Raw genomic sequence first — 24,587 nt, 5'->3', positions numbered from 1 at the left:
AAGTAAAGACACAAGTGTCTGCTTTTTAGAGATATCAAAATTGTGTCTGTAGGTCAAAGAGTTTTGGAACTACAGCTTTTTTAGTGTGGGCATGTAAATTTCATGATTTGGCCTGAAAACGGCTGTCTGGATTAACAGGTTAAACAAACAAACAAAAAGGTGTAGGGTGAATTCCATCCCAAAGAAAGTTCATGACATAAAACAATCTCAAACTTAAATTAAACAAAACATATGAAATCGTTAGCCTATTAGTAGCCTTATTTCTCTGTGGTTTAGTTACACAGAAGTTCATAAAACAAACATCTGGCGCCCCCCAGTTTGGGAACCACTGCGTTAAGGCATCCAGACATATCAGCTAGACCAAATCATGCGTTTGTAACACCTTACAATAAGGTTTCAATTGTTCATGATAGTTAATGCCTTCCATCTATGATTAAAAATATACTGTTGTTCACTGTTAATACGTGTTTGTTTATATTACATAATTCATGTTTATTTATACTATATAAACTTTAAAGGGACACTGCACTTTTTTTGAAAATATGCTCATTTTCCAGCTACCATAAAGTTAAACATTTCATTTTTACTGTTTTGGAATCCATTCAGCCAATCTCTGGGTCTGGCGGTAGCATTTTTAGCATAGCTTAGCATAATCCATTGAATCTGATTAGACCATTAGCATCGTGCTCAAAAATAACTAAAGAGTTTCAATATATTTCCAATTTAAAACTTGATGCTCCTGTAGTTTAATTGTGTACTAAGACAGACGGAAAATTTTAAGTTGTGATTTTCTAGGCAGATATGGCAATGATATTACGCAGCTCCTGAAAATAGTCCCCTTGGTAACTTTCAATAGCAGATGACTATTTTCTGGCACTGCGTAATATCAAATGAGAGTATAGTTCCTAGCCATATCGGCCCAAACCACCTTTAATTTCACGTAGATCTTAGTACACAATGTTACTACAGAAAAGTCAAGTTTTAAAAAGGAAAAATATCGAAACTTTGGTTATTTTTTTAGCACAATGCTAATGGTCTAATCAGATTCAATGGATTATGCTAAGCTATGCTAAAAGTGTACTGCCAGACCCGGAGATCAGCTGAATGGATTCCAAAACAGTAGAAATTCAAATGTTTAAGTCTAGGGTAGCTTCAAAATTAGCATTATTTTCAAAAAAAGTGGAGTGTTGCTTTAAATGTAAAAAATATATTCAAATATGTAGAAATAAACATTCACCAGTATGTTTATGTCCTGTCATTAATAAGTCCTGTGCATTGTTATGTGTTAGTAGAAGTACATAGTTGTCTAACATTTATTGCGTAATGTGAAACACCTGCTAGACCGTCAGAAAAATTGAATATTAAAGAGATTATTTATAAATGTTAATATAAAAAAAGACAGAACGTTTTCTTGTGAATTGGATTTGTGCGCAACATTGTACTCCTCAGTCACACTTTACATTACAGTGTCCATGTTACTGTTTATTTATATATGCAATGACAATGACAACATATTCAACGTGCATTTTCTTTGTGGTGTGAATTTCTCTGAAACATACTTTACACAGGTAAGAGTTTGACTTTTATGTTGTTGCATTAGAAAATGCATCTGACTGCAACTATGTACCGTCTGCTTTTTTTTTTTAAAGGACATAATACATGAATTAAGGTATTTATTAGTATTTATTTACAATGGCAGTTGTTGGGCTTGGCTGACCTGAGCCAAAAATGTCATCTAATTCAATGACTTTTTGACTAGTATGTGCAGATTCCCAAATCCTTCACTACGCCAACAAATGCTGGGTTATTTTCAACCAAGCGTTGGGTCAAAAGGGACAATCCCGGCCAATGGGGTAAATAACCCAGAAAATATTTCTGGGAACCTAACAATAGGTTAAACAGTGGTTTTCAAACTGGGGGCCGGAGCACCAAGGGGGGCCCCAGTTTTATGACATTTTATAAAATACATTCATTTATCATGAATTCTGTGTAATTAAACCTAAAAAATAAGCAGCCAACTAACCAACAGCACTACTAGGTATAATTTTATATGTTTTGTTTAATTAAAGGTGTAGGGGAGGATTTTCTCGAATTTAGGAAAGAACCGCCTTCTCCACTTTTTTAAAAAATGCAATTGGACAACACTCCTGATTGACAACTAGGAGGACCAATAGTCTTGATGATCCACCCGGAAAAAGAAAATCCTCCGCAATACCTTTAATATATTACATTTTAAAACTGTCTTTCGGGGGGCCGCGAAAAATTGCACTGTACACAAGGGGGGCCGCACGCTGAAAAAGTATGGGAACCATTGGGTCCCAGCATTTTGGGTTGAAAGGTTAAATTACCTGGGTTTGTCCTTTTTTGACCCAGTCCTCAAAAATGGTCACTGTAAAGTTTATGAAGGTTCTTATGAAAGTTTCATATTGTTGCATTCAAAAATATTCATGAAGTTTTATGTAAGTTATAAAGATGTTTGCAGAAGCAATCAAAAAATTTACTTTTTGTACTGTAAAAACGTACTTCACGACTGCATTTGCATGCTTGCGAATATTGTGCTTCTGACAGCTATTAAAATGACATTGGACACTGTGAGGTAAAGTGCAACCTATATTAACCAAGTGTGAACACTATTGCTGTTGTCCAGTCCAGAGTTTAACCAGTTGTACCCATGATTCCAGTTCAACGTCTTTGCTTGATTGTGCTTTAAGGAAAATATAAACATTCATTCTTCTCAGATAAGATCCAGGCCTGATTCAACTTTTGATTTTTGCATTTCTCCATTAGAAGGTTTAAAAGGTCACAATGTTGTTGGCTGGCCAGCAGCTGTGAGGAAAGAGAAGCTTCATAAAAATCCCTCAAAAAGCAGAACATATTTCAAATAAAATCTGGTTAAAACACTAAAACTCACCTCGTGATTTTATATAACATTCATGACAATTAAGAAGTCCGTTTCGAATTCTGACATCTGTCCCGGCACTTGTGTCCCCAAGCAGACCTCTGCATATCCCGCACTATAACACATCAAATATTTTTATTAAAAAAAAGTGCATATTAATCACATACACAAAAAGGCAAAGATAAAATGAGCTTTACCTTAAAACACTGAATATGGAAGTACAGCCCTAAGGTTTCTATGATCATAGCCGCTCCTTTGCCCAATGGATGTGCACAACTGGAGCAAAGCTTCTTTCCACTTATTGACCTGCAGAGGGTGCAATCTTATAAATTATTATAAAGGACTAAATAAAAAAATGAACGAACTTACAGCATTAATAAAAACAATTCATAATATTTATAAAATACATGCATGCATGAAGAGTTGGTTTGTATGCACTGTACTGTACAGTGGGGTCCAAATGTCTTTTGTACAAAGGAGTTTACCTGATCACAGTTTTGCCTACACTTGATAATTGAACTAAAACACTAAAAAATACATTTTTTTAAATGTTTACTTTATTTTCAAGTTGAAATTAAACAGCTTTTGGCTCACACACTTTTGGTCCGCACTGTAAATCTTTAACAATAGTAACAAAGGCAGAAATGCAGTTTGAACCCAGACGACTGCAGGCCGGATCTGCACCGGATCCAGTGCGGCTCCGGCCCGGAGTCGTCTGCTGGCTCATAAGCATTCAGCATGTTTATGTAACTCACTGGTCATGGTTCATAGCCAAATTGGGGACTGTATAATACACCAATAGTTGTCAAACAGATGCATTATGCATCTCTTTTATACTGTATGTAAATTTCTCCAGTTTAGCAGCTAAAGCGCACAAATGCATTTGAAGCCAAAACGCTCCACATACAGAAAAACTCACTACGTACTAGTGTTAAAAGAAAGCAACAGGGCCTGATTAATACAAAATATTTTAGACTATTTCACATAAATAAGTTTGCATTTTATTGGGCCAGATCATAGCAACCCAGACAACAGACCACTCAGGGGCCGGATCTGCGCCAACATCAGCAGCTCCAGTGCGGATCCGGTCCGGAGTCGTCTACAGTTTGGAAATATACAGTACTGTGCAAACGATTTGTTGTTTTTGCAGTGTTATAGTAATTATATATAACTGTTTCTTTGTCTCTTTAATAGAATACAACTAGAAAATGTGTATATAGTATTAAAAACTGGGTAAACTCCTCTTTCACTTGAGCAGTAGCAGGAAATGGCAGGATCTCTTAAACCTAAATAAAAGTAAATCCTAATTTCTAATTTTAAAGAAATTTTTAATTCTAAAATGATCAAGATGTGTTTAGTGCCAAGAGAGGTCACACTAAACACCGTCGATGCCTAAAGAAGACATTTAGGCTTGAAAATGTAATTATTTTATTTTTTTGCACATATTTCCTGTATTTTCTGTTTGTATCTTAATAAAATAAATATGGATGGACATTAAAACTTTTAAAACAACAAGTCTGGTGGTGGTGGCCTAAGACTGTTGCACAGTACTGTAGAAGAAATTCAATGCTTAATTTGTTTTCTAAACAGTTTTTAGATCATGTTGGGTCATGTCCTATGTAAAATCTTGGTGCAAAACCAGTTGGGAACCACTGCCCTAGTGTGTGCTGGAGGAAAAGCCCATACCTGCTGGGTGATGGAGGCGATGTGTCTTGTGAAGGTGGGGGTGAATTTGATGGATGTGTTCCTAAAACATTTTCACACGACCCAGTCCTGCGGCAGCCGCACACACACGTACACACAAGCATAGAGAACTGTGACATCATATCATGTGCCAAAAAAAAATGATCTGATCTATAAAACATCCTCAACATACAGCAAAGCCAAGCTGCATTTTGGCACCCATGTGATAATGCAAGCCAGCATGCATTTCCACATGCGCAAACACACGTACCTCCTCATCCCTGTGGTCTGACTCTGGGGTGGAGTTTGGTTACGGTCCAGTGAGGCAGTTTTCTTCAAATCCTCTTGTCTGCCCTTAGATTTGCAAGTCCATGTGCCATCTGCAAACACACAAGGGTACAAGATGTAATGTCACATTAAATGAAAATGTGTTTCAAGAGAGCTGAGGACCAATTTTTGTAAGACCATCGAAGAGATGACAAACAGATTAACGTGAGGACATTTTGGTTGGTCTTCATTTTCTGGCACGTCTTTAAAAGGCGTTTTGAGAGTTACGACTTGGGTTTAGGGTTGGGGTTACAATTGGGTCATGGTTGGGGTTAGGCTAAGGGTTAGGGGGCGCTTTCCCAAGCCTAGTCCAAAACTAAAATGCTTGTTCACACTGTCCCAACCTAAAATAGCTTACACAGACATATGGGACATATCTCAAGTATATCAGTGCTATTGTTTTGTCTCATAATGGACACCATCATTGTTTTTGTAAGGTACGTTTGTAAAAACTACTTAACTCTTTCCCCGCTATTGCAGAGTTATCTTGTCAATTAAGAGAAAACATTTGCATAAAAAAACGTGTTCCTGGTGAATTTTAATGTTAATCTGTAATACCGGACTTACCTTATTTATTTCTAATTTTAAACTGTGTGTATGTTTTTATAATTGTTCTGGATCTGATATCTACAAAATTCCTTCATAAAAATACAATACTTTCAGCTTTTTGCTAAATAAAAAAATATTTTTAAAGAAAAATACCCATATTTATGAGTTTATAAGCAGAGAAAAAATAGGGTCTGTTCTTTCATTTGATATGTATGTTTATATATTTTTAGAGAATATTGTAGCATTCAAGAGAAATGCACAGACACTCGTTTAACAAAACTCCTGGCTTTATTTTAACAGAACACCCGTAGGCCGATGCTCACGCCTTACACATCCAGTCGCGCGCCCGCGCCAGAGCGTGCACAACATCACATCCCCAAAACAAAAACAAATAAACCCCTCCCCTCGTTGCAATAACCAATCACATTTCAGGGAATACATGGCAAAGAGAACAGAAACTCAGGGTTAACCCTTACAGAACAGAGTTGTAATAAACATCCAAGAACATCATTTTAAACATTGCTACAATATATTATTCTGGGAGGCATTTTGTGAAACTTTTGTGAAAATCACAAAAAAATGCTTGCGAGCAACGTTTCAAATAAGGGTGGTGGGGAATGAGTTAAATGTCACAATATAACTAAGGTCTAGTCCTGGTTTAATCTAATCCCTGTCTAGGGAAAAATCCCTAGATCTGATGGTTGGAGTTAGGAAAAGGGGGTAGGGACTGCGTTACATCTATGAGTGTCCTCACAAAGATAGCTGTACAAACGTGTGCGTGTGTGTTGTGTGTTTTACCTTGTATAAACTGTAGTTGTGGTATAGCAGTTTGGCTCTCCTGAGGTTCACTTCTCTGGCCATTCTGCTGAGCTGGTGTGATCACTTGATCAGGACTGAGAAACAGTGCTTACATTAGCATTAAAACATTAAAATAAAATCACCATTTGACAAAAACATAATTTACTCATCCTAATGTTGTTCGAAACCTGTATGCATTTATTTTTTCTGATAAACACAAAAGCAGATTTTTGATAAATGATGGTAAGCACACAGCTGATTATAACTATTGACTTCCATAGTAGGAAAACAAATATTATGAAGTTTAATAAATGATAAAGAAATATTTTGATAAATGACCCGTCGAATTTCACCATTTTTTTTTCTTACCATGGAAGTCAATAGTTACAATCAGCTGTGTGCTTACCATCATTTATCAAAATATCTTATTTTGTGTTCTTCATCAGAAAAAAGAAATTCAAACAGGTTTAGAACAACATGGGGATGAGAAAATGATGACATCTTTTCATTTTTGGGTGAACTATCCCTTTAAGACAGTGCTTCCCAATCCTGGTCCTCAAGGACCCCCTTCCAGAAAGTTTTAGATGTCTCTTTATTTAACACACCTGATTTAACTCATCAGCTTGTTATTGAGACATTTCTACCATTTTGGAAGGAGGCTGATTAGTTTAATCAAGTGTATTAAATTAGGAAACATCTAAAACTCCTTGAGGACCAGGATTGGGAAGCACTGCTATAAGAGATGTCCTATACATAGCATTGTTTATTTGTATTTGTCTGTTACCCCTATTCCATTTAAATAGTGTTGATGCAAAACCAATGACAATTTGATAATCTTCCGTATGTTACAGCCAAGGAAAAAATAGTTCTTGGCCAGAAAAATGTCCCAACTGGCCCCTAAAACCTGCTTGTCTTAAACCAGGAGCCAGTAATGTCAGAAGCATGATCTAAAATTATACCACAGTAACATCCGAATCTGTCTACGGATTACAAGAAAATTTACAGCACGTTCAGCTGGCTAATGTCTTATTTCCGCATCTACATTATTTTGTCCTTTTGCCCAATAAATAAAATATTTTCAAATATCACAGTATGTGTCACCGCTACATTAATACCAGCTCATGAATTCAATTATATTTGATGTTATTTCCTAAGCACCTGCATCAGCACCATTCTGGTGGAAAAATGGTATGCATGCTTAAGTAGACTTTACGTTTCTTTTACCTGTCTGTCAGGCCATTACTCTGGTTCGTCTGTGACTGTTTCTCCAGCATTTCCTGTTTCCTGTCCCAGTCAGCCAATGACAGGACAATAGTGTCCTGTGGTGGCTGTGTCACACTTGCGGAGGGCAAAACTGAGGTGCGAGGGGTCAGTGGGGTCACGGTTTCCTCCAGAATCCGCCTCTCCTATAAAACAATACCTAATTAGTACTAGTTTGAGGGTAGGCGTGGACCTGTAAACAAAAAAATAAGAGAAAACACACCTCCTCATGATGTCTCCTCTCCTCCTCCTCGACTTCCCTCTGCGCTCTCTCCCACTCCTCCTTTAGCTTCTCCTGCTCTCTTTGATATTTCTCCTACAGAGAAAAAGAGGGATTATTTAAATATTTAAAAAATGAGCGTGAAGGAACGAGCTGGAAACAGAAATGTGAACTGACACTTTTGCTAAGCTCCGCCCACCCGGTTACTGTCACTCTATCAGACAAAGCTTCATCCATGTGCTATTCATCTTTACAGGAATCACTAAATTACACAACATTATTAAAATCATCCATAGACCCAAAACTTCATTTTGAATGCATGTCTTGCTAGTTTAGAGATGCTATTAAGGCAAGGCTTAGCAAAGGATCAATTTTGATAGGCTTAGTGTGATATTAAGAACAGGTGAAGAGGAGGGACTCTAGAAATAGATGTCACTTATGTGCACTCCTCTCAGATAAACCCCAGGTTGACTATTATACCTGCAGCAGTCGCTCCTGCTCTTGTTGCCATTTCTCCTGCCGTCTGCGCTCCTCATTGGGATCCCACGTCCAGTGATCAACCCTTTTTGCAAGGTTCAACATTGGGGTTTCAATCTGATGCACGGACCCACACAGACAGAAGTAGAAAGGAAATAGAGGAAGTAAGAAGACAGGGTTCAGCTACGCTCAGTTTGTTTCTTTAAAGGTGCAATGTGGGACTTTTAGGAGGATCTCTTGACATAAATACAACATAATATACATAACTATATTATCAGTGATGTATGAAGACCTTACATAATGAACTGTATTGTTTTTATTATCTTATAATGAGCCGTTTTTGCTACATACACCACCGTTATGTTTCTACGGTAGCCCTAAACAGACAAACTGATCTACAGAGCACGCTTCCTCACTACATTATCTCATGTGACAACATGTTTGTCCTGTGGGAGCTACCGTAGCTTCTCCATGTTTTTCGAAATTGAGGGGTGAGCTGTGCACTGAGCTGTTGGTTGCAATTCGCAATCTCAACACCGCCTAAAAAACCCACACTGTACCTTTAAAACGTCTCGTATCGATTACAGTTGTGCATAAACCACCCAAAAACAAGCCAAACCTGGACTTATGTTATATTTTATGATGTTATAATGGCATTTTGGGTGGTTTGATTGGAAAGGGTACCAAAAAAGGTACAACAAATCTGTTGTTGGGTTTCTTGAGTACTTGTGTTTATAAGTAACTAACAAGAAAGAACTGGAAAAGATAAAGAACAAGGAAATGAGGAGATTCTGGAAGTCAAGAATGAGTTTGAATTTGGCACAAGTGAGGTACTTACACATTCACTGGCGTAATCGATCCCCTCTGTGGAGGAAAACAAACAGTCGCTTTAGAAACACATTTAATTATCCTTAACATCTAATCAGGCCAATGAAAGCAATACAGTAGCTTAAAGTGGTACAAAGATAGACAGAGCGTTATATAACCCAAACAAAGACTCTTGAAAGAGAGAGAGAGAGAGAGAGAGAGAGAGAGAGAGAGAGAGAGAGAGAGAGAGAGAGACTGTTTACACCTGGTACGGATCACAATGGTTGGTCGAGTCAGACTGTACTTTAAATTTCTGTATTTCAATATTTTACTATGTTCTTACCTCAACTTAGACTTATTAATACATGCCTATCTTTTTTCAATGTGTGCACTTCATCTTTGCACAGTGCGTCGTGAATGTGTTAGCATTTAGCCTAGCCCCATTCATTCCTTAGGATCCAAACAGGGAGGAATTTAGAAGGAATTTTATTTCAATCGCATATCTGTTTTGCTGAACGTTTATATCATGTATACAATGTTTTAAGTCATATGCCTATACATATGTCCATACTTTGGCACATATCCCAGTAATGTTAACTTAAAAGCATTATTTTAATGGTTGATTGACAGATTAACACGCTGTACTGTTGTTGGAGATACATTAGCAAAAACACAAATGCAATGTGGTAGCATCTGTTATGACCACCTCTAAAAGTGTATTGAACTCTATATGGCTGTGATTGGATCAACCGCGGTGGACTTTAAATACGAGGTGTAAACAAGCCCAAAGACAAAAAGGATGTATTCCTCTTAAGCAGTAAATACAGACAAGGAAACAGAAGTTTAAAGCAATATAACACAGACCAACACTGCAGTATCTACGGAGGTGTACATGGCTGCATAATGATGAGACTAAATAACATCTCTACAGTCATGAAGTGCTGATATATGACTCAGTCCATGCTACGAATGCTTGCTGATGATAATATAACTCGTATTTATACCCATACGAAATCTGAACACATTTTCTGATCTGATTTTGGAAGACAATTTGCAGAATGGTTGGTAAATGAACCTAAAAGTGCTATGCTTTTATTGGATAAAAGTGTTGTCAAAATATTAAAGTGCCTGTGAACAGGAAGTAGCAACGTGTTTCGGAGTGAAACGATATATCACATGAGGAAAATAGCAGGCCTGGGAAAGTTTTTTTTTTTTCATTGTGAATTGAGTGGATTTAGAAAAGTAGGCGTTTCATTCACAAAAAAAGGACTTCCGGCAGACTAAGTTGGAGGGGGCGGGGTTAATGGAGGCTCCACCCAAGCCATCAAGCTGATCATAGAAAAGAGGGCAGAAGTGCACTTTCAGATTTTACTTAAAGTTTATGAGGGCACATGAATAAAAAATGTTAAACTGTTTATAATGAACACTGTAGTATTCTATAAAAAATAAAAATTGTCAGTTTTAAAATAATGGGGACTTGAAATAAACAAGGGCCATCTCGCCTGTAGTGTGATTGAATGTTGTTTCTTTTTAAACAAAAACTACTTGTCAGCATAGGTGCCGATTTCGTGGGTGACCCACCGAAATAGCTGAGCACCCACGGAGAAATGCCATATATGCTTCATTCATTTTTATCAAAAACAATTTTGAAATTCGAGAGCCTCTCTGATTGGTGGATCTTGCGAGTTGTAATATCTACAATGCTTTAATGAATAAGCTGAATAAGGTGCACTTCACATTTTGCGCATAAACCGCACCGAAATCAGGACTGCATTGCTTTCTTCCTTTCTTTCCAAAGTGCATGGTCGCTCCCATAGCATCGGCCGTTGCTAAAGCAACCAAAGGATTTGCGTGACGCTGTGCTAAGCACCCACCGGCGAGAAAAGACATAGCCACTTATGATTCTCAGTCAATGTAAATCAGATGTGTATGGGGCAGAGCTCCATGCTGAACATTGCCACCCGATGTTGCCTATTGTCGCTACATGGGATATTTCATGTAACAAATTTCTTGAAACACTAGCAAGGGCATGATTCCCAAAGAAATAATCTCAGTTAGTTCTCAAACAATTCAGTACATGTGAACAACTATCCCAAATTAAGTATAACAGATTTCGTGTGGGCCTACATATTTATAAAACTCTGTTGTGTATCATAGTCCCTTCAGCAAACAAGTGTAGCACATCTTAACAGAGGTAAGAAACTTGAGATGGGCAGATGGATGAATGCTGTATGATCCCATCTGCCAGTTATGGAAATTAAAGCCCTATGCGTTTAACTCGTCTATCAGTTTTACCTGTTGGAGCGAAGAACTCCCAGCGTAATCTAGAGCTATTTGAAGAGCCTAACAGACCCACACAACACCAAGTGATACCAGATAAAAGAAAATGAAAGTCAATGAAAGAGAAAAAAAGAGACAGGCAAAAGGAAAAGGTGCAAAAAGACAAACCAGCAAGAAACCCAAAGAAGGATTTAGAGGAGGAAACTGAAATACTAAAAAGAAGGATGGGGGGATTAAGCAAGGATTCATTTCTAACCAACCTGCTCTGTGTTTATTAACCAATCCCATTATGAGACATTGAGCATGTGATCGTGTGGAGTTTTACCTGTTAGTGACTGTGAGTATGAAGTCTGGTCAGCTTTACTGGACTCAGTGGAGTTTAAATCACACGAATTTAGAACTGAACCACAAAGCTGATGGGAATAAAAGGAAATCATTATAGACTCTCTGTTTATCATTCAATAAGCTTTTAAAAAATTAAACAACATTTGAATGATTAATAAGACAATAAAATGTAATAAAATATTGACATTTATGAGTTAAAGGGATAGTCATCATTTACTCACCCTCAAGTTGTTACGAACCTTTATAAATCAATTTGTTCTGCCGAGCACAAATGAAGAATGTTTGCAATCAAGCTCATCTGGGGCACCATTGACTTCCAAAGTAGAAGAAAGTAATACTATGGAAGTGAATGGTGCCCTATATCTGTCAAAATACCTTCATTTCTGTGCAGCAGATCAAAGAAATGTGTAAAGGTTTATAACAACTCTTACTCGAGGGTGAGTAAATGATGACAGAATTTCCATTTTTCGGTGAACATGCTTTTAATCACATTTAGCAGGGTTTAAATGAGATCACTGGTGAAAACGCTAAAATTCTACAATCTTTAGTTTTCATACTTAAAAATCTATTAATAGGTTTTTATTCATTATCACACCCAGCAATTTTACAAGAAAGTTGAATTTCCATTTTTTCAATTTTATATATTTTTTTATTTATATTAAAATATCCTGAATATTTTATAATATGGTAAAATTAAGTGACACCTGCTCTGTGCTGGGCGCGCCATTTGGTTGGATGGGGTGTGTCTGAGTGAGTTCTGTCACAATGGTCATCGTGACAACGCAGTTACGCTTCACCACTGTTTCAGGCGTCGACTGCTTTCCTGTTGAAATAAGCAAATATAAGCTAACACCAGAAACTATTTAGTCTACTGTTTGACTGGTTTAATAGACATTTTCTTCTTATTGTCCTTGGGAAAACATTTCGAATTTAAAAGAGTCACCTTGTACCTCACATACAGTATATCCACCTTATTTTCGAATGCGGATTTATTTCCTTTTTTGTGTGAAACTTCCATTTCAATAGCCGGCTGATAGAAAACGATGTTGTGGGAGCACATACAAAACAAAATTAAAGGAAAACACCACCGTTTTTCAATATCTTACTACGTTCTTACCTCAAATTAGACAAATTAATACATCCCTATCTTTTTTCAATGCGTGCACTTAATCTTTGTACAGCGCGTCGTGAATGTGTTAGCTTTTAGCCTAGCCCCATTCATTCCTTAGGATCCAAACAGGGATGAATTTAGAAGCCACCAAACACTTCCATGTTTTCCCTTTTTAAATACTGTTACATGAGTAGTTACACGAGTAAGGATGGTGGCACAAAATAAAAAGTGGCAATTTTTTTAAGCGGATAATAAATCAGAATTATATTGTATGGCAGAAGAGCACTAAAGGTACATTTACATTATAAGCGACTAGCAGTAGCAGAGCAACACGATCTCATTGATTTCAATGGAAGCTCGGTGGCATCCGGCAACACAAGCACAATGATGGTTGATGGCTGGATGGGCATGTTGCACGACAAAGTTGAGAAAAGTTTAACTTTATGCAAATTATGAGCGACATTCGGGAGTGACTACCAATGAGAACGAAGCAGGGGAGTTCACATCATCCGTCTCTCGTCAGTTACTGGAGTGGACGTTACTCATTTGTTACTCATATGACAACTAGATATAGAAATGCCTCTTTTGAAAGAGACGAGCGACACACAGCGACAAAGTCGCTTATAATGTGAATGTACCTTCAGTTTGCAGCACTTGGACCTCGGGCGCAGTAACATTGACGGAAGTTTGAGCGAGAGGGGGAATAGTGCGGAGTGATGATGTCACTGCGCGTCGAGGTCGAAGTGCTGCAAACTAAGTGCTCTTCGTTCCGCCATACAATATAGTTCTCATTTTTTATCCGCTTAAAAAAATCACAATAGGAGAGATTTCATAATAAACATTAACTAGCCCGTCAGAACCATTAGCTTTAGTCTTACACAAAGAAGCTCCAAGATGCCGGTGCCTTTACATCAAAAATAAGGTGGATACAGTATGATAATTTTTATGTGATTTAAAAAAAGAGAAAAATATACAACCTGCTGTTTCCGAGTCTGACAGTGTAGTCGAGATCTCTTCCTTGCTGTTTTCTTCCTGAATGTTAGGAGAACTTTCCTTTTCCTCCTTTACATCCTCTTTCTCCTGGTGAGGGACTGAAGTCTGTGAGTTCTGTTGGTCATGCGAGGTCTCTATTACAGTTTTCTCCTCATTCGGTTGACTGGAAGTGACCGTCTTCAGAGGTGTGGTGGTGAAGGGGACAGAACGCACCGGAGACCTTTTAGCGTCGCTCTTTCTGCTGTCGTCCTGAGTGCTCTCACCATTCAAACGCACCAGCCCATCAGTCTGTATAAAAAGCAAAAACACACCTTGAAATGCCCCTGCTCTAACATGTATATTAATATTGTATTTAATTTACATTTATGCATTTTAGCAGATGCTTTAATCCAAAGCAACTTACTGTGCAATACAAGGGGTTCATTTTTGCATCTGTGTATAGGAGCACATTACCAAAATAATGCAATTTGCTTGTGAGCATACCTTTAGAGACTTGCGTGGTCCCTGGTTAAATTTGGGCTGGCTGTAGGGTTTGGGGGTGATAAGGGACACCGGCTTTGAGGAAGCCTTTGAAGAAGGCGGGAGTGGACGAAAAGGGGCCGATGGCACTTCTTGAGTTTTGGTAAGTGATTGTTCCGATGTTTTGGGATTTTCCAGCGCCTGATTTTGTGCAATCTCCTGGTCTGTATGGTCGATGGGTTGTGTTGGGGAGGTTTGTGTAGGCTTAGGAACCTCTGCTTCTTTTGTTTGTGCGGGCGATTTCACAGGCTGGTGGAGAGGCGAGGTGTGTACCGGCGTAGCAGCGGAAGGCAGTTTAGGGAGTTGGAGCTTTTCCAATATGGCATCACTGATGGTGAAACGGAGAGCGTAGCGTTGAAGTATGGCTGCTTTCTCCTCTGGGGTGGAGGCCTTGCAGTACTGTTCATGTAGCTCTTGTTCACGACGCTCTCTAAAACAATAGAAAGATGTTACATTACCTTTTGTGCTGCTTGCGCAATGCTAACTAAGCTACATGACAAAGACATAGGCGCAGTGGCGGCCACTGTCTCTTTTATCATAAAGCATCTGCAGCAGGCACATATTTTGACATGAGGCGTAAAGCATATAGATTCACATGATGCACCAAACACAAATTTTAACATGACGAGCCACACACTGTGTGCCCTCGAAAAAGAAGTCACTGGCCGCGACTCCATAGGAGCATTCATGTAACTGCGTAGCATACAGTACCACTTAGCAATTCTTGGGGGTAATATCGGCTCTATAATGTTGCCTCTTACTTTTCCTCTACGATCTCTTTGTATGTTTTGATGCTCTTCCTCTGATGGCGAGATCCTCCATCCGTGGTCATCAGCTTCTCCATCATCTTCCTCTCTTCCTCCTTTTTGATCAGATCCTGAGAGGCACTCCGTCTCCGATTCTTCCATCGAACCAGGTCCTGCACGCATAGGCAAAAAAATCTACACACGTCCATATGCAAATTTGCTAAACGTGGGTTTGCGTGACTCACATCTTGCCACTGGTCCTCCTCTTCTTTGAGTTTGTTGTACTGGTTGTGCAGGCACTCGTGTCGCGATTGGCTGTGCGGCCGAAGGTAGGACATCTCATCCTCTTCATCGCGCATGTCAATCAAACTCACACTCCTTTGAACAACAAACAAAACGAAAAGTTTAGAAAGTGGTCTGCTGATTTCAAATAGAGAGGGAAGGGAGAGATCAAAGCCAGATCCAAAATATTTGTACATGCCTGAATTGATGACAGGAAGTTCAGGAAGTTGAAATGTTAATGTGATGTTAACTAAGCATGACAGTTAAGTGAGAGAAATGTTAGTTATTAAGACCATGTACAATACAAACAAAACAACTACGAGGTAAAGTATTTGATAGTACAACTATTTCATAATGCAACCAGATAAGTAGTGTTTCCCAATATTTTGTTGTGTGAACATCCAAAATCCTATCAGTAAGTCAGATACCAAAAATTTGACACATGTGCAACTTTCTGTGAAATCCAGGCTTTGGAGCAAAGATTTGAAGCATCAAAGTTTGATTTCACATCGATTTCAATCTTTGTCATGGCCTTACTCAGTCAATATTAAAGATATCAAGGTTATATTTTCACATGTATGATGTAGGATGATTTTTATGTAGAAAACAAAAACAAAAACTGGGTTTTCCTGGTTGGGAATCACTGCTACTGTGGAAAAAGTGTGTTTGTACACACATTATTCAAGAGAAGATAGTATTCACCACAGCAAACCATAATATATGTTTTTACATACACATGTACAGTCACATGCACTACTTAGCTTTCATGCATACAAAGAAGGAGAATGTGTGTATTTACAATATATCTGGATGGGAACAGGGACTGTATGAATGTACCATATGTGTTTTAAATACATGCAGTTGCTCAGTTATGGCAATACAAAATAAAGACGGATGGAAAGACAAAAAGAAACTTACTCTCGTTCATCAGAAACACTAGTAGCTCTGAATCTAGAATTTTAATAATGATAAAAACAACAACAACAAAATAAATGGTGTTGAGCTATATGAGGAAAACATCACAACATAAAACATTACCATGAACAGACTTTACTATAAGTTTATTCCTTTTTTAGCTCCTGGAGGATTTAATTGTAAAAGGATTTAGACAGAGCAAACCATTCTTATCTCATTTACTAAGCACCATTTAAAGTCAACATGAACCTAAAATGTTTTGAATTTATTAAAGTGGGTTTTATTGTAGTGCTTTGCGATGGTGTACCCTGTCTGTGATCCAAGATGCTGGGATAGAACCCTGCAGAAGATAAGCAGGTTTGGAGAATAAAGATGGATGGGATTTAATGTACACAATTCTCCAGAGCAAATTAGTATTAAAATGAATAATAATAACAATTATCCCTGCATCCGAAATCGCATACAGTGACAGTAGGTACTAGAATATTAGTTCAATTTAACCACAGCTGTTGGAGAGTGGCAGATTTTCGAGAGGCCTTTTATTGTGGCCAGCCTAAGGCACACCTGTGCAATAGAGGGTATGCATGTGACGTCACCTTCGACGAAAGTGACTGCGGTTACGCCCACTGAGTGGCAAAAGACAGAGCAGCAGAATTTGTGTACAGTGTGAAATCAGCGAAAACATTGAGAAAACGCGTCTAAATGGAAAAAAGCAGTTGTGCGATAGACTGTCCTAACAGATTTAACAAGAATTCGGTTAAAGACTGCCAAAAAATACCAAAAAAAGAAGTAAATCCATCCAAAAAGAAGTAAATCCATACCAACGTCCACTGACCACAGGTGGGTTGACAAGTTGCTAGGGTCACTATCAAGTCCATCTAAATGTAATTTTTACTGATAATTGTCAGTTATACTGACATTTTTGCGGCCGCCCCTAGAACAGACAGTCATTTTGCTTAATGTTTTGCCACTCAACAGGGCGAGCTCCGGCATGTGACGTCAATGCATACCCTCCATATTCATGCTGTCTTATAAGCATCTTAATATGCCACACCTGTGAGGTGAACGGATTATCTTGGCAAAAAAGATGTGTTGGCAACATTTCATGTTGACTTTAAAAGTGCTGTTTAGCATCCTGTAGTCAAACTATATTTTAAGTTTTTTGAGGGCTTTCAAAGAGACATCTCATGTCATCTCATCTCATGACATGTGATATCATAGATGTGACACCATTTGTGACCCTGGACCACAAAAACTTTCATAAGTAGCAACAGTATATTTGTAGAAAAAGCCAAAAATACATTGCAATTACATTACATTGTAATTGCATTACATATCAATTATTTTTAATAGCAAAAAACATTAGGATATTAAGTAAAAATCATGTTCCATGAAGATATTTTGAACATTTTCTACCGGAAATATAAAACATTTTAATTTTTGTCAGTGGATGCGGCAAATTTGAATTTTAAGGCAATTTTGCTTGATATTTTGATTATTTTGCACCCTCAGATTTTCTATCTCAGTCAAATGTTTTCCTATTTTAACAAACCATACGAAAAAATGGAAAGCTTATTTATTCAGCTTTGAATATTCTGGAAAAAAAAACTGAGCCATATAACTAGTTTTGTGGTCCAGGGTCACATTTGTTAATTTCCTGTTTTTTTATATTTGACAAAAATCACATCACGTTGACAACTGTGTGACAGTTACAGCAATGAACAAAGTAAACAGAGAACAATAAAATGCATAACAACAATTATGAAATGCAATGGTGAAATCTAAAAAATAAAAATTAGTCAGAGCTTGTTTCAATAATAAACTAGTCCTCAAAATACTTTCTCACATTGGGGGTAGATCATCAACGTCCTGCTGTTGTGAGGCTTGTTCAGGCATGGGGTTGAGGCTTTTGGTACAAGTCTCATCTTTAATAAGACTTTCCCTTCCCACCAAACCCATAGAGCCTGCCTCCTGCCTGTCCATCATCTGAGGGCACTTCCTAGGCGTGTCCTCAGCATCCCTTGGGGGCGGGGCCACGGAGCTAAGGGTGAAGCTGAGAAAGTTGCCATGGTTACTAAAGCAAAGCAGGGCTGTGACAGGGAGGCTGAGGAATGCATTCAATCCAAGTTTTGTTTAGTTTAGCTAAACCCTCTTCATTCTCAGACCAGCCAGAGATAACAATGAATACAGTGAGGTTTTAAAGAGATTTAAAATCAACTACAGGGCCCAGAAAACTATTTGGACACTTACGTCATGCTTGTTTAAATGTCAGTGCACAAAATACATGGAGTCATTGCACAAAATATTGAGTTAAGTGGCATTTATTTTACAGAATTATCAATGTTCAAGTTGTGGTTGGAAAGCTTCTCAAAAACAACTTACCTGATACATCCACTAAAAACGAGTGCATTGACCACCAAGCATGACTTAAGTGTTCATACTATATAACATAAAAATTAGCTAACAAAAGCAAGGCACAAAGTAAACATTTTAGTGTACTGAAGGAATGGCAACCCAGTCACAAACATTAGTAAACAGTCGGTATCCGAAAAAATCTATGTTGTACAAGACTTTTATCTCTTTTAACCCTAAATAAGCAGACAAATGCACACAGCACGACCAACAGACCATCCAAAAAAATCCACAATCCATTTTAATACACACTTTTCCAAGCCTATCGACACTTAAAAAGTAACAACACTCGGATAGAAAACACTTCATTCCCAAACCTGTCCAGAGATGAATCTGTTTCCTGCTCTCTAGGCTTAGACTGGATCAATCCAGTAACAGGAGAGATTTTCTGTTTGACTGCACCGGGACTTGGAAGAAACGCATTAAGAGGTTGTCCCGTTCCCACTCTTAATTTTTGGTAACCTCCGGTTCTACGTGCAAGCATGTCGTCCTTCTCAACGTCATGTGGTGGATCTTCATCCCAACGCTCATCGTATTCATTGTAATCGCCAGAGCGGTCAACACCGGTGGCGGGTGATCGCACTATGTCTGAGCTCTTTTGGGTAACTATGGCAACCGGGGCTTGTTGGTCAGCTGGTTCAATTCTGTCAAAATAATACATGCTGATGAAATCAATTACTTTGAAATGTTTCATTCATGCCTCTTGCACAAAAGGGTGTACTTTAAGGTACACAGTATGAGGAAAAAACTTATGAAGCACCACTAAAATCTTGCCACACAATACTAAGAAAGATATTTGTTTCACCACTACACCAAGCATGTTAGTCACATGCATAAAAACCCCAAAAGTTCCAGTTTGCTTCTCCCACCTCTGTCCAATTTTGGTTCTCTTTGTCTTTATGTTTCTTTCCAGATATTGGAGGTCTCTCTCCCCGCTCAAACCCATCTGGTTACTTCCTTTTTGGGCTGAGGAAGCCGCTGCATTTATCTCCTTTTTAGAGCCTGGCAGCGGGAGAAATCTGTTGTAGGCCCCTCCCCTTGCTGACTTCTGAAACGACCCTGTCCTACGAGCCATCATGTCATCCTTTTCTATATCCACCTGCCTCTCCTCTTCATCTTCATCATCATCATCATCCTTCTCCTCTTTCACTTTCTCAGCTATCTGCTCCTCCAGCTCCCTGTGTTGCACAGAGATCGAGGGTCGGTTGAGGTCAAAGGTGAGAAGGTTCGGGGGTTCAGGGGGCACAACTATGGCAGGCTCAGGGTTTGCGTTTCCACTGAGTGAGTAAAATCACGATGTTGGAGATGCGGATGAAAAAGAGAGAAAGAAAGAGTCAAAGGAGAAAAGAGATAATGGAGATACAAACAGGGAAAGATGCAGTACATTGGGAACAAAGCAAATTCAATGCAGCTATTCAAAGCTACAAAATCACACACTTTTTACTCTCTTAGACAAGCACAAAAACATCTTAGGATATTTTCTACACCGTTCAGACTTATATTATATTTCAATCCACAATAATGCTGTAAGGCATTCACAGCTGATCTTTTTTCTAAACAACTCCACCAAGCAGTCTGAAGCATCCACTCGTGGTACATTTGTTAGCGTCATGCTAACAGCCTCACAATACAAGAGTTCTCCAGCTTCATAAACCTGAGTGAGATGAAGCCAACATGCCACTACTGTTGCACCATCACTGCCAAAATCACTGACACACATTCCCACACACCAAGACGTGCGAGGGTAAGTATGTGCATGTAGGTCTACATCCTTTTGGTAAGCATAATACTCATTAGAATGGGCAGTTGTCAACAGGCAATGTGTATATTGTATGCAAGTAAAAACATGAAGATTCTGAAGGGGTCATATCATAAAAACTCTAAAGGTGACTCCAGATGCCTCCGGGCCGGATCTACACCGGAGCTGCCGACTTTGGCAAAGCTCATTTTCCATCTCCTCTAGAGTTAAACATTTCATTCTTACCGTTTTGGAATCCATTCAGCTGATCTTTGGGTCTGGCGCTAGCACTTTTAGCATAGCTTAGCACAATCCATTGAATCTTTGGACATTTTTCCTATTTTAAACTTGACTCTTCCGATTTTCTAGGCAGATATGGCTAGGAACTATACTCTCATTCTGGCGTAATAATGATATTACGCACTGCCCGAAAATAGTCCCCTTGGTAACTTTCAATAACAGGGGACTATTTTCGGGCAGTGCGTAATATCACTACGCCTGCTGCAGCCATGTTACAGCAGCAAAGTCACTGATTATTACGCCAGTTTGAGAGTATAGTTCCTAGATTTCGCAGCTCTTAATTTTTCGTCAGTCTTAGTACACAATGTAACTACAGAAGAGTCAAGTTTTAAATAGGAAAAATATTGAAACTCTTAGGTTATATTTTAGCGTGATGCTAATGGTCTAATCAGATTCAATGGATTGTGCTAAGCTATTCTAAAAGTGCTAGCGCCAGACCCAGAGATTAGCTGAATGGATTCCACAATGGTAAAAAAACAAATGTTTAATCCGGGGAGCTGGAAAATGAGCATATTTTCAAAAAAGTGGGAATGTCCCTTTAAGCTATACATTTTTATCAACATGTGTGTTTCCATTGAATTGAACCCCTGACCATTGTGTTGCTGATGCAATGTTCTACCAATTGAGCACCAGGAACCCTGTAGCATACTTATTAAAGCAACTGCACTAACATTTACACTACTGTTGATTCTGATTGGTAGAAAAATGTTGCACGGGTCTGCATTATTATTCGATAAACGCACACCTAACCTATCAAATGTCTTAAAATAACCACAAGCATTACCACCATGGGCCCGTCATCAATTATTTCTTACATAGGCATGAAAATAAGAAAAAATCTAGTGAACCTCACTAATTCAAAACTATCTATCCAGTTTAAAATAGAGCACTTATAAACCAAGTTGCAAAAAACCCTTTTAACAAAATCACATGCTAACCATATGCATATCGACATGTGCTACTCAGTTGAAATTAGGTAATAAGTACAAAACTATAATTTCTAACACCAAATGTTATTATTTCACTAGTGGCCTCAGGAAAAACATGCTAAAAAAATTTGATGTGACCCCTTTCAGTCTGCATGCACAAAAATGCAGTGCACCTGCCGACTGCTCTCTTTGTCAGTATGGAGCCCAGCCCTATGGTGGGCACAGCAACAGGTGCAATCGAAAGCAGATATCGAAGTTTCTCTGCCTCATCTCCCTCTTCCTCTTCTCCTTCCTTCTCCTCATCTTCCCAGGAGGTACTCTCCATCTCCGTCACTCCCCCAAATGTCACAAAACGCCGCCGTTCACCGGAGGGACGTTCCCGGCAACTGGCCAGGTCGTTCTTTGCAACCTTAGCCTTGGAGGCGATAGAGAGGCAGCCTTTCTCAAGACACGTCTGACATAGAGGGACAATGGGCTCGTCGCTGTTCACACGCACACACACACGTACACACACGCACACATACACACAGTTTAAGGAACATGAGATGGAATGATGAGAACTATCATATTGTAATGAGGAAATATTAAGTTAGTATTGATATGAGAGGAATGTACTGTATGTGACCAAAAACTGGCCATGAGACATGTGACTGATACATGAAGCGACCAATCACAGCTCATTTTGTTTTGACATGCAATGCAGGGCTGGGGTTATTATTTTCACAGAAAAAAAAAAAACTGCATAAACTCATCCGACTTGAATTTATATTAATTTAAGTAATTTTGTTTGCAATATGCATCACGCTGTTAGCAAATGGATTACGGGCGTGTTGTTTGAGGCTGAGAGTAATGCAAGCATGGCCTTTTGAGATATATGGAAATCCCTGAGATGCAAGGCAAAAGACTATGAATGACACACAGTCCTGGATTTGGCTCAATGTCTCTCATTCAACGGCTTTATATGGTCTTTCAAGCTCACACACACACAATCTTTCCTGCTTTCTCCGTGAGCATCCCTTGGTTTCAATAGTTGCCGTGGTGACGGCTGTTTGCTAAAGATGGCTTCCCTCTGCAAACAGATTTCTGTCCCACAAAGGCCCACTTTAAATAACATCTATACAATGGCTTAACAAGACACAGAGCCTTCTTACGTAGCACTCAAAGCGTCGACACGCCAATTTTCTAGATCATGAGCCTTCAGTGATTTAAATGTATTTCAGGCTGACACTGTGCGCTAACCATGACGCAATATAATCCCAGAATTCATTTTTTGTATTGTTTCTATACACACTTGCTGCGTAAAACCTTGAAAAAGTTATTCTTAAAACTGGAATTACCTGATGTCACCATACATTTACACTTATAGACGCTTTTATCCAAAGCAACTTACAGCACATTACAAGGTATACATTATATGGAACCGGGGTCAAACACACAACCTTTTGCGCTACTAACACAATACTCTACCACTGACTTACAGAAATACTCACATACTGAACTCTCCTGCAACTCCAGGAAACATACAGATGTGAAGTTGGTATTTGTATTAAACAAATAGGTCAAACTGTGATGCTTAGATCTAAATTATTGTGCATATGCTTGCATTATTTTCTTGGATAAACGACTGAATGTTAAAATTTCAGTCATTTATGTGAATTAACATATGGGTAGATAAGACTTTCAGCTATGAAAAGTCTTAATAAAAGGATGCCGAGTCAGATCATGTTAGGTCGGGGGTCAGAGGTAATGTTCACCTGCTTTCTGTATTCATCTTGAGTCTCTGCCACTTCTCCAGGTCTGACTGAGTCATGGTCGTTTGAGTCAATGACTGCCGAGGATCTTTCTGTGGGACGGTCCCAATCTGGCTCCGCCTTTTGGCCAGGTCATCTTTTTCTACATTAGGTACCAGCACCCTACCCCCTGCCTCTCTGTCTGTCACCTCCTTATTCTCCTCCTCACTTTCACTCTCTTTCTCAGGGGTCAGGAAGGGGTTGTCCTTGCGAGTTATGATCGACACTTCTGCGAGGGCGGAGTCAGCTTCGCTGTAGATCAGTATGGGGGATAACAATAAGCTGAGCAGAATCAATGTCATGACCGTGCATTGAAACTGAAACAGAAAACCAGCACATGCTCATGGCAATTCGTACGCATTTTAAGATGTGGCTAATTCGTATGATTTTTTTTGTACGATTTTGTTTCATCGCAATGATGTTGGGCTTAGTGGCGGTGTTACTAGTGGTGTATCATTATTGTTTCATCAGATCAGGTTGACAATACGCAGGGGTCACGTATAGCTACATACTAAATATGCTAAATATTAAACCTGTGGTATAGCGACTTAGTAGGTTTAAACAAAACATGAACCACAATAGTCCAAAAAAAATCCTCTGGTAACTACTAGACAAACCATCCCGAATTTAGAAAGTGACTCCTGTATTCTGCATTATTTTTGTGGTCAGCTACGGATAATTCAAAGCCACAGATAAAATGAGTTTGAGGGATGCATAACGATTAATTGTGATGAATCTATAGCAGAATAAAAGTTTTTGTTTACATCATATATGTGTGTGTGAACTGTGTATAATAATTATGTATATATAAATATACACACATGCATGTATAATTTTAAGAATTTTTTTTATATATTAAGTATTTTTAGTGCTGGGCAAAGATTAATCGTGACTAATCGCATACAAAATAAAATGTATTTGTGCTGTGTATAATTATTATGTATATTTAACCACACACACACACACACACACACACACACACACACACACACACACACACACACACACACACACACACACACACACACACACACACACACACACACACACATATAGAATATAAAAAGTTAAATAAATATATATACACATATAAATGTTTCTTAAATACATGCTTGAATGTGTGTGTATTTATATAATTACACACAGCACACACTCATATATTATGCCAAAAATCACATGCATGTATGTGCATTTATCTATACAAAGT

General features: G+C 38.5%; 1 protein-coding gene across 5 annotated transcripts in view; it reads right to left on the bottom strand.

Moving 5' to 3' along the window:
- Window positions 1–1,087: 1,087 nt before the first annotated feature.
- The window catches only part of limch1a (LIM and calponin homology domains 1a), a 44,883-nt gene continuing 21,383 nt past the window's right edge, over window positions 1,088–24,587 (bottom strand). Inside the window, exons 12-33 of one of the 5 annotated variants that reach the window (XM_065254580.2) lie at window positions 23,345–23,632; window positions 21,764–22,072; window positions 19,493–19,900; window positions 18,941–19,267; window positions 18,058–18,264; window positions 16,215–16,247; window positions 15,260–15,392; window positions 15,030–15,187; window positions 14,233–14,698; window positions 13,734–14,037; window positions 12,350–12,468; window positions 11,626–11,713; window positions 9,052–9,077; window positions 8,217–8,330; window positions 7,740–7,832; window positions 7,481–7,662; window positions 6,257–6,351; window positions 4,854–4,962; window positions 4,586–4,672; window positions 3,097–3,205; window positions 2,912–3,014; window positions 1,088–2,826 (exon numbers count right to left, since the gene is read on the bottom strand). In XM_065254580.2, coding sequence (XP_065110652.1) covers window positions 2,801–2,826; window positions 2,912–3,014; window positions 3,097–3,205; window positions 4,586–4,672; window positions 4,854–4,962; window positions 6,257–6,351; window positions 7,481–7,662; window positions 7,740–7,832; window positions 8,217–8,330; window positions 9,052–9,077; window positions 11,626–11,713; window positions 12,350–12,468; window positions 13,734–14,037; window positions 14,233–14,698; window positions 15,030–15,187; window positions 15,260–15,392; window positions 16,215–16,247; window positions 18,058–18,264; window positions 18,941–19,267; window positions 19,493–19,900; window positions 21,764–22,072; window positions 23,345–23,632 — 3,784 coding nt within the window. In that variant the 3' untranslated portion in view covers window positions 1,088–2,800. The remainder of the gene's footprint in view (window positions 2,827–2,911; window positions 3,015–3,096; window positions 3,206–4,585; window positions 4,673–4,853; window positions 4,963–6,256; window positions 6,352–7,480; window positions 7,663–7,739; window positions 7,833–8,216; window positions 8,331–9,051; window positions 9,078–11,625; window positions 11,714–12,349; window positions 12,469–13,733; window positions 14,038–14,232; window positions 14,699–15,029; window positions 15,188–15,259; window positions 15,393–16,214; window positions 16,248–18,057; window positions 18,265–18,940; window positions 19,268–19,492; window positions 19,901–21,763; window positions 22,073–23,344; window positions 23,633–24,587) is intronic. The other 4 variants (XM_065254581.2, XM_073814404.1, XM_073814405.1 and 1 more) reach the window with 4 other exon arrangements.

Source organism: Paramisgurnus dabryanus, chromosome 4, assembly GCF_030506205.2.
Source record: "Paramisgurnus dabryanus chromosome 4, PD_genome_1.1, whole genome shotgun sequence".
Lineage (NCBI taxonomy): Eukaryota > Metazoa > Chordata > Actinopteri > Cypriniformes > Cobitidae > Paramisgurnus > Paramisgurnus dabryanus.
The sequence above is the reverse complement of the archived record's forward strand: the minus strand, read 5'-3'. Positions and strand labels throughout refer to the sequence as shown.